The sequence below is a fragment of the Amblyraja radiata genome, chromosome 21 (assembly GCF_010909765.2).
Source record: "Amblyraja radiata isolate CabotCenter1 chromosome 21, sAmbRad1.1.pri, whole genome shotgun sequence".
Lineage (NCBI taxonomy): Eukaryota > Metazoa > Chordata > Chondrichthyes > Rajiformes > Rajidae > Amblyraja > Amblyraja radiata.
The window spans coordinates 26,805,799-26,821,150 of NC_045976.1; the positions used below are offsets into that span (position 1 = coordinate 26,805,799).

The following is a 15,352-nucleotide window of genomic DNA, read 5'->3' on the forward strand; positions in this document are numbered from 1 at the left end:
TGTTCATACATTCCTGAATAAATGTAGAAGAATGTCCAGATTAGATCAAGTAGAATCTAAATGAACAATCTCGTCCAGCAAAATTATAAAGAAGTGTCTACTGATATTTCTGCTTGTTGAGAATCATTTCTAATCAGATATCAAAAATCAAAATGCACAAAGATGTGAAATGTCATAATTTGTAAAGAACATGGTTACCTTGCTAAATATTATAAAATAGCTAGCAGGGAGCTTTGCGGTTTGAATTTATTCTTGGATGTTGTGAGATGGAATATATCATCAAGATTAAATAATACCCTTATAATGTCATCCTTCAAACTGCTACTGCCTGGAATAAATGTAGTTTTTCTTTAAATATTTTCTCAGCTCTTTGATATGTTACAGCTTTACAAAACATTTCATGATAATAGTTTGCACATTTTGTTTGTGGAAAAAGTACTCCTTTTATGCTTCCTTTCTCTGTTAGTTTTTTTATGGTGGTGCCATGACACATTATTGTGCATTTTGTTGCTATTTGTGTCTGTATTTATTTTATGAGTGCAATGTCAATGAAGAATTGTCCAGATGTAATATAAATAGATGGGAGAAGGGCAATTCACAAGGTTACAAAATATTGTGACAAAACTGGTTTAACTTTTCTTATGACCTTAACAATCCTCCGTATCAGATCACTTCCCTGATGTTGCCTTCCTAGTTCACGGTGCAGGAGTGCATCTAGTCTACCCCTGAGTTTGTTTAGAATTGATAATGATTAGAATTGTGTGCATTTTTCTTGAATGTCAAATTGGATTAATCATTAACTACTACTTCGTGTTATATTGTCCTATTGTCTAATGACTGAGCATCTGTCCTGACCATTTTCCTCTCCTTGTAACTCGGCTTGATAGAGATAATTGAGGACATTTTATTGCAAAACATCCATGTTTGGTTTACTGATATCGATAGATTCTCTCTTGATCTTATTTTGCAAGATCGCATGTGATGTTGATCATGCCATTTCTAAACTACACTTGAATTTTAGCTATAACTTTATTGGTGCAGTGATAAAACTCAAATAGTTTATGTAGCAAAATATTGGATAGCAAGTGAAATATTTAAGACAATGAAAGGCTTGCAATGATTTGTAATGGAATGAACAGCACTGTACATTGCAGAAACAAGGAACTACAGATGTTGGTTTACAGAAAAAGACACAAAGTGCTGGAGTAACTCTGCGGATCGGGCAGCTTCATATTTAAGAGGAGGAATTATATTTTCTCTGGCGTTGGCGCTTAATTTCAATTCAATATGAGGAAATGGTGGAGAAAGTTCAGTTCCGAACTGATACATAAATAAAATTAATTGATACATCTGCATAGAATTGTTTCAACCCTTTTTGACACAAGTTATATAAGCTCTGACGGCTGATTACATTACGTAGAAATTAACAATGGTTAGTCTCAGTATCGTAAGAATATTATCTCTCTCATTGTTCTAACTCCAATTTGACCTTGCATACTTTACAAGTCAAAGGTCAAACAAACACCAAAATCGTTCCAAAATTTTTATCGGCCTCTAAAATAATTTATTTACTTTAAATAACCTGGATGTTTATGGTGCATTTCATTTACAAGTGATCGTACTCTCATGATTAATTGCCTAGATATTCAATGGCTTTTTATTTTGTAGTGCAGCACAATTAAAATGAATTAAACCTGAGTAAATCATGCTTACAAACATTTTCCAGGTGAAGTCAGGCACTTGAAGTAGTGAGTCCCCTGGAAACCCTGCATTTCTCCCCACGTGACAAAGGGAACAAATTCAGGCCACAATGTGCCAGGCTGCTTGGCTTTGGGCACTGCTGGGACTACAAGGAAGGTAGATGAAAAACTTGCCCAAATCTGCAGCTCGTCACAACCTCGCCCCTCGCTTCTGACCCAACCCAGATACCAGCATTGCCGAAGCTGAATCAACACCGTACAGCTATGGTGCCAGCTTCATCAATCCCCTTCCTCTGCCTTTATCGACTTCAAACAACTCTCTCCCAATGCTAATGGCCCTCCCTCCCCTGAGACTAACATCCCTGAATGAATGCCATTGACTCCTATTCCCCTGACACGGGCCATTGATCTCCATGGCCACCCTGACCCTGGGCTCCAATGACCATCATGACCAGAAGCCCAATATCTAGTCATCTGCAGCTGATGCCTTGGTACTTGTTCCGAAATATATTTTGATATGAGGATCAAGAATCAAATTGTTTATTATGATGAGTTTATGCCATTCCATGTGCCATCCAGGGACTGCTAAAAGTGCTCAGCAATTGCGTCTTTGTAAAATGTTTATTGAGGCAGTGAAGATCTTACTGAAATGCTCATGAATAAGTCATTAGAGCCTGCCACCTAAATAAAGGAATTAACTTTCATTATTTGCAGAACTGTGATCCTGAAGCAAACATTAACTGTTTCTTCTAATTTCAAAACATTTTTTGAAATAATTATTTATAGTGAGAGTTTGAATTAGGCCCATAATGTCATGCAGCACAGAAACAAGCCCTTTGCCCCACTCATCCATGCTAGTTACTTGCCAACCAGTGGGCGACCAACCTGTAGTTCCCGGCTTGTCCTTGCAGCTCTTAAATAAAGGTACAACATGAGCCACCCCAATCTTCAGGTACATCCTGTGTGAGTCATACAGCATGGACACAGGCCCTTCAGCCCACCTTGCCCACACTGACCAACATGTCCCTCCTACACTAGTCCCACCTGGCTGTGTGTGGCCCATATTGCTCTAAACCTGTCCTATCCATGTACCTGCCTAAATGCGTCTTAAACATTTCTAAACTGTGGCTAAAGATAGTTTGACTGTTTCTGCTGGGGCCCCAACAGTTCCTTCCCAAGCTTCCCACACAAGCCGAGTACTTTATAGTAATGACGTATTAGGAGCATACTGTATCTCGAGGTTGTGTGAAGTAAGTTAACATTTCCATGGCAGGTGACTGAGCATCTCGAGCAGGACAGATGGCTGAAAGCCTGAGGCCCAACAATCTGCCAGTCTGATTCATCTGTTGCTGTAGACCATTATGGATACATCCTGAGGCAGAATGTGATTCAAGATTAGTTGTGGTCTATTTTATGCTGCACAACTTCACGACATTTAGGCAATGCTCTTCCTGTAGACTCTGGCAAAATGAAGAAGGTAACTCTGAGCTCGTCTCTACCTGGACTGTCAGCAAAACCTTCAATGCAGTGATGCAGCGGTAGAGTTGCTGCCTTACAGCGAATGCAGCACCGGATACCCGGGTTCGATCCCGACTCCGGGTGTTGTCTGTACGGAGTTTGTACGTTCTCCCCGTGACCTGCGTGGGTTTTTCCCCAAGATCTTCGGTTTCCTCCCACACTCCAAAGACGTACAGATTTGTAGGTTAATTGTCTTGGTAAATGTAAAAATTGTCCCAAGTGGGTGTAGGGTTGTGTTAATGTGCAGGGATCGCTGGTCGGCGCGGACCCGGTGGGCTGAAGGGCCTGTTTCCACGCTGTATCTCTAAAACTAAAAACTAAAACTAAATTAATTCAATTCCATATAGGTCAACATTCCATATCTCTCCTTCCCTTTGTCACAGACTGTGCCAGCGAGTATTTACCGCTGACCTTGATGAAAACAGTGCCGGTATCTGAAGCACTGTCCCTAGTGGGGACACGTGGAGCAAAAGCTCAATGCTTCATGGAGGTGCCCTGAGACATAAACAAGAGACCATGTGGTGGCCTATGCAAGCTCCACCTCTACAACCATTGTAACCCACAGCCCCTGACCTAGCCTGGACTGTCGAAGGGTGCATGTCTCACATTAGAAACACCTCATATGATTTTTGTAAAATGTTTAAAATATTTTAAGCATAGAACCCTTCAAATACTTTAAACAGTGCCAAATTGCTTTAAAAAGGCTAAATGCTTACCTCACTTCCTCTTGGCCAGTCTCCGCCTTTGAAATCAATGGGGAGCCGCTCCCAGTGTCAGCTCCCCAGAAACTGACTGCAGATTGATTAAAATAAATACATCTATAGATGCTCCTGAATGCATGATCAGTGATGTAACCTGGGGTCATTGGGTGTTTCGGGTCTTTCAACATTAGACACCCTCACCCAGGCGACCCAGCCGTGGTTGATCAGACCACGACGTGTTCAGGTGGCATTCGCTCCTCCCCATGGACCTCCTCTCCTGATCCAGAGCCATCTCGAGGCCTTTGCTGCCTCTGTGGTGTTCTTGATGGCCCTTCTCCTCGCCACTCCGTTGATGCCCAGTGCACTCAAGGCTTTGTAGGGCAATTGCCCTGCAAAACCTCTGCAGCCAACCTCGATGGGCATACACCTTGCCTTCCAGCCCTGCTTATGGCAGTCTATGACTAGCTCTTCGTACTTGGTTTTCTTCCTCTCGTGGGCCTCATCCAGACGATCCTCCCACGGCATTGTCAGTTCCAACAAGACGATGTTTTTGGTCACCTCTGAGACCATGAGGATGTCTGGCCTCAGGGTGGTCATGGCAATGTGTTGTGGGAACTTCAGCTGTTTCACCAGGTCTACGGAAAGCTGCCAGTCCTGCGCAGTCGCCAGGATTCCTCAGTATAGCTGATTTCCATTTGCAGTGATATGGAAGTAAATTCACTTGTTAGTAGCTTCACTGACCTGTCCCCTGCAAAACCTGGCTCAGGGTAATGATTTGCAACTTGGTATTGAAGGGAAGGTGAATGGCCAACCCAACAACTTTATGTGGTCATTTGCAAATAGAAACAATGAATTTTGATGCAAAGCTAATAATCTGAAGCTCTGTTCTCCCCCCACAGATTCTGCCTGACCTGTTGCGTTTTCCAGCACTGTCGCTTTTTATTTCAAATATTTAGTATTTCAGTGTTTTGCTTTGATTATTTACTAAAAAGCAAAACTTAACAGCATGAACATGGGGAAACCTTTGGTGGAGATTTGTCCACATAAAGGTGTGAGTGGAGTTATATTCAAAAAAAGCTGAATGAACATATTCATGTTTTAATGTACTCTTGGGATCGGAGGAGTTTTAATAAACGTTGTAATGCAATCTGTGCTGCAAGATAATAGCAGAGCTTTGGAACACACTCCCAACCATCTGTGGTTTTATGGTGGTGTCAAAAATTACCATGAGATTACTAAGACAAGCTTCCTATCCTTTTACGTCAATCTTCAGTCTAACCTGTGCTTTCAACTTTGGTGCTGCCTTTCACTTTGTCTTTGTGTTCGCTGAGAGTTTGTAGTAGAAATAAAACTTTGCTGTCAGCAAAGTTATATTAAGGCTTTGTGATGCTAGGAATGTAATTGTGTGAGAGAGAATTGTGTGATCATGTGGTCCCAATGGAGTATTGATTACAAAACCAGAGCAGCACTGTTGACCTGTACCACCTGCTCATATTGAAAGCTCAGGATCCTAGAAATAGCCCCATGATGCCCAAATCTATTTTACAAATGAATGCTGGTATAGTATATTTCCCCACTAACATCAACACCAGTGCAAACTGAATGATGTTGTGATTTACAACGTGCAATGAGAATGTCTTGGAGATGGAAAGCTAGAAATTGTGTTGGTCATTTTGAAGCGATATTAAAGAATTTGGTGATGAAGGCTGGGTTTAAAATTGATCGAAGGTTTTACATGCTGGTATGAATGTTTGTAAAACATTCACCTTGCATGCTTCCCGTGAGTGACAAATGGTTGTAATCGGATATTGAGTTGTAAATCACGACGTTGAATCACAATAGCAGCTTTTAAATCTGCTTGCCATATGTTGCCTTCAATGAAAGCCCAATGTTCCCGCATCAAATCACCCATTTATGATGAACTAGGAATCCAATCTTAACACGTTTATTTGCTACCTACAGTAGAGATGATTCAGATGAATCCGTATCTTTCCTGTTTGTTTCACAGCTTCTTCTTTACCATTGATTTATTGACATTATTATCAGTTAATGTATGTTTTACAAAACACATGATTATTTTTAAGAGATTTCTTTCGTATAAGCACACATTTTTAAGAGCTGGTGCTCATATTGAACAGTTGGCACATACATGGAATCTACCTAAGTTAATAATAAATCTAAGCCAGGTAGTAGGGTGACTGAAGCAGGCTATAGTTTGATGTACCAGGCTCAGTTTCAAAGGGGATTAGTGGTCCTCAAAGCAAAGGAACTAGAAAGTGTTTCACAAGAAGATACTGTGGAGTGGTAATTAGTATTGTAGCCTCGCAGCTCCATGGAACAGGGTTCAATCCTGACCCCGGGAGCTGTTTGTGTGGAGTTTGCTTGTTCTCCCGGTTTCTCTTGCTGCTACAGTTTCCTCCCACATCCCAAAGACATATGTTTGACAGGTTAATTTGCCCACTGTAAACTGCCCTCGGTGCAGGTGTGTGATGGAAGAATCGAAGGATGTTGATGTCCTTGTGAGAGAGGTCACAGGGAAATAAGTGGTGGTATGGAACAGATGGTAATGTACTGGGAGATGGAATAGACGATGGGGTGAATAGTCTATCTCTATGTTGAACTACAATGTGATATCTTCACTTACACTATCTCACCCTTCCTGCGATTGATGCAATCACTGCTTATTCCTGGGAATGAAGTCTCTCAATATGCAGAGAAGAAAACTAATATCTGGGGAGGTAATCTCACAATAATGCAAGCAGAATGTTAACATGACCAAGGTGGAAAATCCAGAGGTGGCATGAAGTTCAGCCATAAACCAGAGTGACACAATATTATAGAAACATAGAAACTAGGTGCAGGAGTAGGCCATTCGGCCCTTCGAGCCTGCACTGCCATTCAATATGATCATGGCTGATCATCCAACTCAGTATCCTGTACCTGCCTTCTCTCCATACCCCCTGATCCCTTTAGCCACAAGGGCCACATCTAACTCCCTCTTAAATATAGCCAATGAACTGGCCTCAACTACCTTCTGTGGCAGAGAATTCCAGAGATTCACCACTCTCTGTGTGAAAAATGGTTTCCTCATCTCGGTCCTAAAAGATTTCCCCCTTATCCTTAAACTGTGACCCCTTGTTCTGGACTTCCCCAACATCAGGAACAATCTTCCTGCATCTAGCCTGTCCAACCCCTTAAGAATTTTGTACATTTCTATAAGATCCCCCCTCAATCTTCTAAATTCTAGCGAGTACAAACCGAGTCTATCCAGTCTTTCTTCATATGAAAGTCCTAAAATCCCAGGAATCAGTCTGGTGAACCTTCTCTGTACTCCCTCTATGGCAAGAATGTCCTTCCTCAGATTAGGAGACCAAAACTGTACGCAATACTCCAGGTGTGGTCTCACCAAGACCCTGTACAACTGCAGTAGAACCACCCTGCTCCTATACTTAAATCCTTTTGCTATGAATGCTAACATACCATTTGCCTTCTTCACTGCCTGCTGCACCTGCATGCCTACTTTTAATGACTGGTGTACCATGACACCCAGGTCTCATTGCATCTCCCCCTTTCCTAATCGGCCACCATTCAGATAATAGTCTACTTTCCTGTTTTTGCCACCAAAGTGGATAACCTCACATTTATCTACATTATACTGCATCTGCCATGCATTTGCCCACTCACCCAGCCTATCCAAGTCACCTTGCAGCTTCCTAGCATCCTCCACACAGCTAACACTGCCCCCCAGCTTCGTGTCATCCGCAAATTTGGAGATGTTGCATTCAATTCCCCCGTCCAAATCATTAATATATATCGTAAATAGCTGGGGTCCCAGCACTGAGCCTTGCGGTACTGAGCCTTCCTGTCTGCCAGCCAGTTCTCTATCCACATCAATACTGAACCCCCAATACCGTGTGCTTTAAGTTTGAATTATAGGAGTGATGTGAACCATTTTATTACTTGAATTCATTTTAACTGTGCATCTTATTGCATCTCCAGATTTTTTTATCATCTTATCTTTTTGTTTGGAAGCTTAGCGAGCTCCTGAGGCAATAAAAATATTCTTGGAGATTGTTGATGGGATAATGCATTTGTGGGAAAATGAACATGTTCATGACATTTCATACCGTCTCAATCTGATTACAGCTGAAGTCAAGCAATGTTTTTTGGAAACGCAGCACTTTTTAGTAGTTTAACACAAGTATTAATGTTTCCAATGTGAGACAGCAACTCTACTGCTGCACCACATCAAAGCCCGATGTCATTTGGGTGATATATTGTAAATAAAATCTATGTAACAATTTCTGTCTTCATTTTCCTGCAGATCATTTTGGCTGAACTAACAATCAAAGCTCAAAAATGATAAAATTATTTCTTCTCGTGGTTCTCGGGACCTTTCTGGAGTCCAGCAAAGTCTTTGGCCTGCCACAGACTTTGCCTCGAGTGTATCTCACATCTAACGGTAAGTGCAACAAAATATAACACTTTCTATGTTCAGAACTGTTAACTATCTTTACAATCTTTTATCAGGACTTTCTGACTGTTAAACAAAAATATTTTAGTTTAGTTTAGAGATACAGCGCGGATACAGGCCCTTCGGCCATCCGAGTCCACACCGACTAGCGATTCATGCACAATAACCCTATCCTACACGCACTAGGGACAATTTACACATAAACCAAGGCAGCTAACCTACAAACCTGTACGTCTTTGGAGTGTGGGAGGAAAGCGAAGATCTCGGAGGAAACCCACACGGTCACGGGGAGAACGTACAGACAACACATGTGGTCGGAGGTAAACAAAAATGCTGGAGAAACTCAGCGGGTGAGGCAGCATCTATGGAGCATCTATGCTCCATAGATGCTGCCTCACCCGCTGGGTTTCTCCAGCATTTTGTCTACCTTTGATTTTTCCAACATCTGTAGTTCTTTCTTAAACTCCTGTGGTCGGGGTCGAACCCGGGTGCCCGGTGCTGTAAGGCAGCAACTCTACCCCTGTGCCACCATGCTAAATTATTGTGAAATAGAAATTGATGTAATGCTGAGATGTGATGGAGAATGGGAAAGGTCATGAATTCCTTTTTGTTCAAGATATTGAGTTGAGATCATCTAGTGCAGTACAATGAGCTTGTATTCAATGCTGGTGGGCTTATTCAGTCTGGTGTTAATGAGGAATTTCCAAAATAGTAAAACATAATTGTCCATCTGAAGTGTTTCAATATTTTAGCCTTTTATATTAAATCCACTTTGTGCTTTATATTCACTTAATAAGATGGTGCTGACTGTATATCTGGAGATTTTATTATGTGCAACAAACTAACTCCCTGCATTAGGAGGTAGAATGGAATACCTCAACTGAATGTAGTTTAAAAGTGACTGAGCAGCAATTTATATTTTTTTATGACATACTAATGAGGTTTTATTTTTTCCCACCGGGGCATCAAATGGTATCTGAGTGGTTTTATAAGTCTGGCACAGCAATTATTGGAACAGCCTACATTTAGTGACCTGAAATTGGCAGAATGAAACATCAACTTCTCAAAAGGGAGGGAGAATGCAGAAGTTCAGATCAAGGTTATAAATGGCTTTTCTCTCAACAATTTCTCAGTTTGTTTCAAGCCAATGTTGTCAGTACTAGGTTATCTGAAGGAGAAAGGCTCAACCCTGGGGGAGAGGGATGGAGAAAGTGATTGCTCTTAACTGCAAGGTGTCATGACATTGGCAGAGCCTGAAGAAGTCGGTGTGATCGGCCGATTTCAATCTTGTGCTGAAGAAGATGCAATAGATGCAGGGAGTTGAAAATATTAAGGCAAAGGGGCACATTCGCATGCATATTTTCTTTGATTTACAAATGCAATTTGAAGTTCTTGAAAGTGAAGGTAGAATTTAAAGGTTCATACACTTTGCTAAGCTAAAAGATGATTGCTCTTTCTGTAACCAGAACTATCTTTACACCAACTCGTCCTGTACACTGCGAGGATTTGGGCACTCCCATTACAGATTCAAATTCTCAAGGGTGGCGCAATCGTAGAGTTGCTGCCTTACAGCACCAGAGACCCGGGTTTGATCCTGACTGCAGGTGCTGTCTGTACGGAGTTTGTACATTCTCCCCGTGACCTGTATGAGTTTTCTCTGGGTGCTCCAGTTTCCTTCCACCCTCCAAAAACATAGAGGTTTGTAGGCTAAATGGCTTGGTTAAATTGTAAACTGTCCCTCGTGCTTGTAGGATAGTGTTAGTGAGCGGGTATCGCTTCTCGGCATGGACTCGGTGAGCCCAAGGCTACTGAATATCTGTAACTAACCTAAATGCAAGATTGGGAGTAGGTTGGAGAGAGATGGGGAAATGGGGTTGGGGCACTCATTGAAAACAAGAAGGCAGAAGTCAGAGCCAAATTTCCGGTGTCCACTCATCATTGGATCAAGTAAGACTCAGAACCAGGGTTGTTACCATAAAGATTACTCCATTGTGCGAGGAAGTCGCTTTAATGCAGAAATAATACTTTCTTTAATCAATTATATTTGGTAGCTATAATTTACATGAGTGAATGTTGAAGGACTATAAAATATTCCTGTCTTCTGTATTAGACAAAATATGACAAACGTCTCTCAAAGTATCCTTGAAATGGCCCTTGGAGAAGGAAATCTGCCTTCCTGCTCACTGGCTTACATGTGCCTGCAGACCCATCACTGTGAGCTATTACTCATTGCCTCCTCAGTTCCTGGGCAATGAGGCAAAGGTAATTAAAACCCGCACGGACAGCGATATCTGCATCCTCAGAGCAAACACAGCTGAGCATTCAGAGGTGCACCTATGTCCCGTGGAGAGTTGCTGCCTTTTGGCTCGAAACACTTTACACTGGAGGAGTTAAGCTCCTGAAGGGAGACCTGGGTCGGTGTAAACCTGTAAATGGCAAGAACCAGTGGTTGAGCCAAGTGGGAGGAATTTGAGCTGGCAAGTCTAAACATGCAAAAGAAAACAGCAGGATAAAAGGCAAAAGTCACCTGTTAATGAATCATTGGTCGGTATTGTCCTGGACTTGTCCGATTTCATCGAAGTTTACAGATTGCTGAATGAGGTAGGCACTGCCTCCGCCAGGCATCCCCTGAGGTGGGGCTGGCTAAGATGAGGAGAGGCAGGCTTCAAATTCCACCTCCATATTGCTTGTTGTTTACAGCCACAGGCACCAACTGGACACCAATGACGGTTAACAAGTCTAATGTGGTTCCTGCTGTGAGAATATTGGTGTTTTCCAAGCTGGAATCTGGAAATGTACAGAATAGCCAAATAATTCAATGGGGGTGTTACAAAATTGCAGCTTCACACTCTCGATGACACCTCTCCTTAACTTCACGCACTGAACACGTACATGTGCAAAAAAGACCATCCACTGGCAATATTGAAAGAGACCATCCACTCCGTGTGGATTAATTGTTTATTGATTTGTGACGAGTGGTGCTGCAATTCCATCCATGTTCTTTATGGTTGCTGAATTCTATAATAGATTGCATGAATGGCAATGAAGAATTTGGCCCTGACCTCAAGCTTCCAGTAAGCCAGTGTATCCCTAACATGGGACAATACTTGGCATTCCCTCTGGAGAGGAATGTTACTGGGAAATGAGCAGGTGCCAGATCATTGGAAGAACAGGGGTAGGAAGGGCTGTCAGCAGGAGTTCATTTTCACTCTGTTGTCTGAGCTGCATTTCAGTGAGGAACAGCGTGAGATATCCCTTGCTTCAGCGTGGCAATGCCACCTCCAGGGGCCACAGCTCTTGACTTAACATCATAAACCAAGCTGCCAGTGGGTACCAAGGCTTCTGTGGGCATCAGGCCCTGTTCCAGGTGAAGCTGGAGATACTTGCAGTTTACCACACCGGTTGCATAAGGGATGAAATCTTGTTCGTGAAACCCAGTTCCAAAATACTTACAAAAGAACAGTAGGGATATGGGTACACAGCTTTGTTAACTTGTAAATCTCCCCATGGTATAGGATCTTTGACCACACAGAGCCCAACTTAATTCTAGTGCATTTTCTGTGTCAAATGGATGCAGCGGAACATTGCAGTCTGAGCCGTGTGCTTATTTTGGGGTGGGTTGGGGGTGGGTTGGTTGGGGGGAGGGAGTGAGCTTCTGTTATTGAAGGTTAATAACAAGGACCCGTAAAGCCAGCAGGAAAAGTCTCTTATCATAGCGAATTGCACGGAATAAACTCAACCTGAAGTGGTGACGGATAACAGATAACAGTATTTTCTAAATATCTTAAGGAGACATGGGGACAAGGGGAAAGATATGTGAAGCAGCCATAAGCAGAGCCAGTACATCCAAAGGGCTGGACGGCCTCACATTTTCAACTATGTTGAACATTTAATAAAGTTACACTATTAAATACAATTACTATACAATTTACTAATTTTAGTGAAGTACAATTAAACTATACTATTATACAGCTGATGATCTGTAAACTACAACATTCACGATTGCCAGTGAACGCAGAGAAGAGGGGACATGATCTGGTGTGATTGTCACTGTTAAAATTGCTTGCAGATAGAATTCAGTGATGTGTACAATAGTATAATTGAACGATATTCCATGAGCAAAGGTGCAGTAAGCAGACACAAGTTACCAACAGAACTTTCAGACATTTGGATACATTTTCACATCAAATCAACTTCAAACTTCCCACTGCAGCACAAAACTGAAATGGTTTTCAGTCTAGTTGGGGTTGCGAAGGGAAAGGGAGAGATTGAAGTGTCCTCCCCCTGAACTTTTATCTTACGACTATTCTGTAAAATTACCCTAAAGAATAAATGCACATATTGCATAAATATCAAACTCTCCTGGTTTTACAGCTAGAACTGTTTCAAATGGACTTCAGAGCCGTCCTTATTAAACATTGGACATTAGTATTGGGTCAACGGGATGCATGATTTTTCTAAACCAGTACCCTCTGCCCCCTCTTAGTTTCTGAGCTCTTAGTAATTTTCTGATGGAGCATTTATACCCCCATCAAATGGTGGCCCCAGTATCACTTCAAATTCCACGACTAAATAGATTTGCATTACATTAATATGTCTCTTTATTTTTCTGAGGGCCTTTGTCGTTGTACTGCACATGTTTGATTTCTGTGCAAACATTAAATTAGAAGAAGGGATCAAGGGTCATACAAACTACACAATGTTTTAACTCAGTTTCTCCATTAATCAATTAAATCTCCCATTACAGCTTAAGAGGGCAAACTTATCAGCAATTGTGGGTCGATGCGAAACATGTGCCTTTAATGAAGGAGAACTTGCACAGCTTCCATAAGAGTTGGCACATGTCTGAAGGGGGAAAAATGATTGAGCTTATCTGATATGTAAGTGCTTAATGTGTGCAATGCATATCCCCACTGCCAATTGACAAGATAAGAAGCATGCTGCAATATTCTACAGCTTCTCTGGTACTGAACAATTCGAGTGAACGCAATGGCATTATGGCCTTCAGCCACAGATCACAATCAACTGACCTATTCCATTACACTGTTAAGAAATAAACTGTATAACTTCAGACAATCAAGCAGTTTGTGGATTCAGAAATAAAATACAAACAAGGCAGACCAGGCATCATCCATGAAAAGAGAAAGAGAGTTAATGTTACAAATCTCTGGCCTTTCATCGGGGTCACTGAACCCACCAGACAGACGTGCCTGACCTGTTAAGTACTTGCAACATTTTCTGTTTTTATTTCAGATTCCTAGCACCCGCAGTATTTTTGGTGGTTTGCAGATTCAGCTTTGTATAACCCCCCTGTGCTCTAACACTTATTTGAAACGCTAAACGTTGAACGCTTTTGCACATATTTCATTATTGGCAATGTATATCAAACGGAACATAAGAACATAATCAGAATTAGAAGCAGGAGTAAAATGTTTGGCAGCTCGTGCCTATTTCACCATTCAATAAGATCATGGCTGATCTTTCACCTCAGCACCACATTCCTGCACTAACCCCAGATCCTTTGATTTGTTTTAGATGGAATGCTAGTTCTGGGGCTTGAGATGCAGAACTTGCCAGTTCTTTGATATGTTATATTAATATTTTGACATTTCTATCTCATGAAGGAGTCGATTGTTTTGAAGCCATCAATGTGCATCTAGGGTACCCTGAGATGATATTTATAAATATATGTTTCAGTTAAATGGCCTTTTCCTGTGTTTCTGAGAATAGAGTGGATTGTTACAGAAAGGTGAAGGCAATTTAAAAATAATTACCCTTGAGCAAGACCATGTAGAGACTTTTAAACTTTTATGGATTTCCTGCTTGCAACCTAAATCAAACATAGTGAAATAAAAGCACAGAACTGGACACGATTCTTAAAGTTTCACTCTTTGGAACATAGAAACATAGAAAATAGGTGCAGGGGGAGGCCATTTGGCTCTTCGAGCTAGCACGTGATCATGGCTGATCATCCACAATCAGTAACCCGTGCCTGCCTTCTCCCATATCCCTTGATTCCACCAGGCCCCAAGAGCTAGTGTTTTCTTATGGTTGGAGGATAATAGTCTCATTCATACATGTATCATTTCACAGTTCCCTGGGCTGAAGTTAAAATACTCCACAAAGTAGCCCCAATTTAAAACTAAGTCAATTATTAAGCCAAGATACAGTAAAACCAGCTGTTTTATATGCACTTATTTCTACACTACTATGTGAAAATGACTGGGGCCACAGGCTACATCAGAATAGGGTCTGCAATGCTTCAGTGGGAACAGAGAATCAAAGCATTTTGCAGGATAGGGTCTGTGTTTTTACCCCAAAGTAAAACATGAAGATTATGGATGGACACAAAAAGCTGGAGTAACTCAGCAGGTCAAACAGCATCTCTGGAGAAAAGGAATAGGTGACGTTTCGGGTCGAGACTCTTATTCAGACTGAGAGTCAGGGGAAAGGGAAACGAGCAATATAGACGATGCAGAGAGATATAGAACCAATGAATGAAAGATATGCAAAAAAGTAACGATGATAAAGGAAACAGACCATTGTTAGCCGTGGCCTGGATCAGAACGAGTACAGACAATGAGGCTCAACAAGGCGACTTTGGAGCTGGTACGACTTGGGCGGGGGAGGGATGGAGAGAGAAGGAATACAAGGGTGACTTAAAGTTAGAGAAATCAATATTTATACTGCTGCCCAAGCAAAATATGAGATGCTGTTCCTCCAATTTGCATTTGGCCTCACTCTTACAATGTAGGAGGCCTAGGACAGAAAGATCAGTGTGGGAATGGGAAGGGTAATTAAAGTGTTTGGCAACTGGGAGTTCTGGTAGGTCCAGGCGAAGACTGTGAAACTTGTAAGGGAAAGTTAATGATGATTTCCTGGGGGCAGTCCAAGGTACAGTCAAGGAGGTGCTGAATGTCCTAAGGTGTATGAAGGTAGCTACATCTCCCAGGCTTGAC

The 15,352-nt window shown here is 41.8% G+C and overlaps 1 protein-coding gene across 4 annotated transcripts in view; it reads left to right on the forward strand.

Moving 5' to 3' along the window:
• sema3c (semaphorin 3C) overlaps positions 1–15,352 on the forward strand; it is a 229,215-nt gene that overhangs the window by 140,562 nt on the left and 73,301 nt on the right. For all 4 annotated transcript variants that reach the window (XM_033039812.1, XM_033039813.1, XM_033039814.1 and 1 more), the window contains one exon: positions 8,244–8,381. In XM_033039812.1, the coding sequence (XP_032895703.1) occupies positions 8,279–8,381 (103 nt within the window). In that variant the 5' untranslated portion in view covers positions 8,244–8,278. The remainder of the gene's footprint in view (positions 1–8,243; positions 8,382–15,352) is intronic.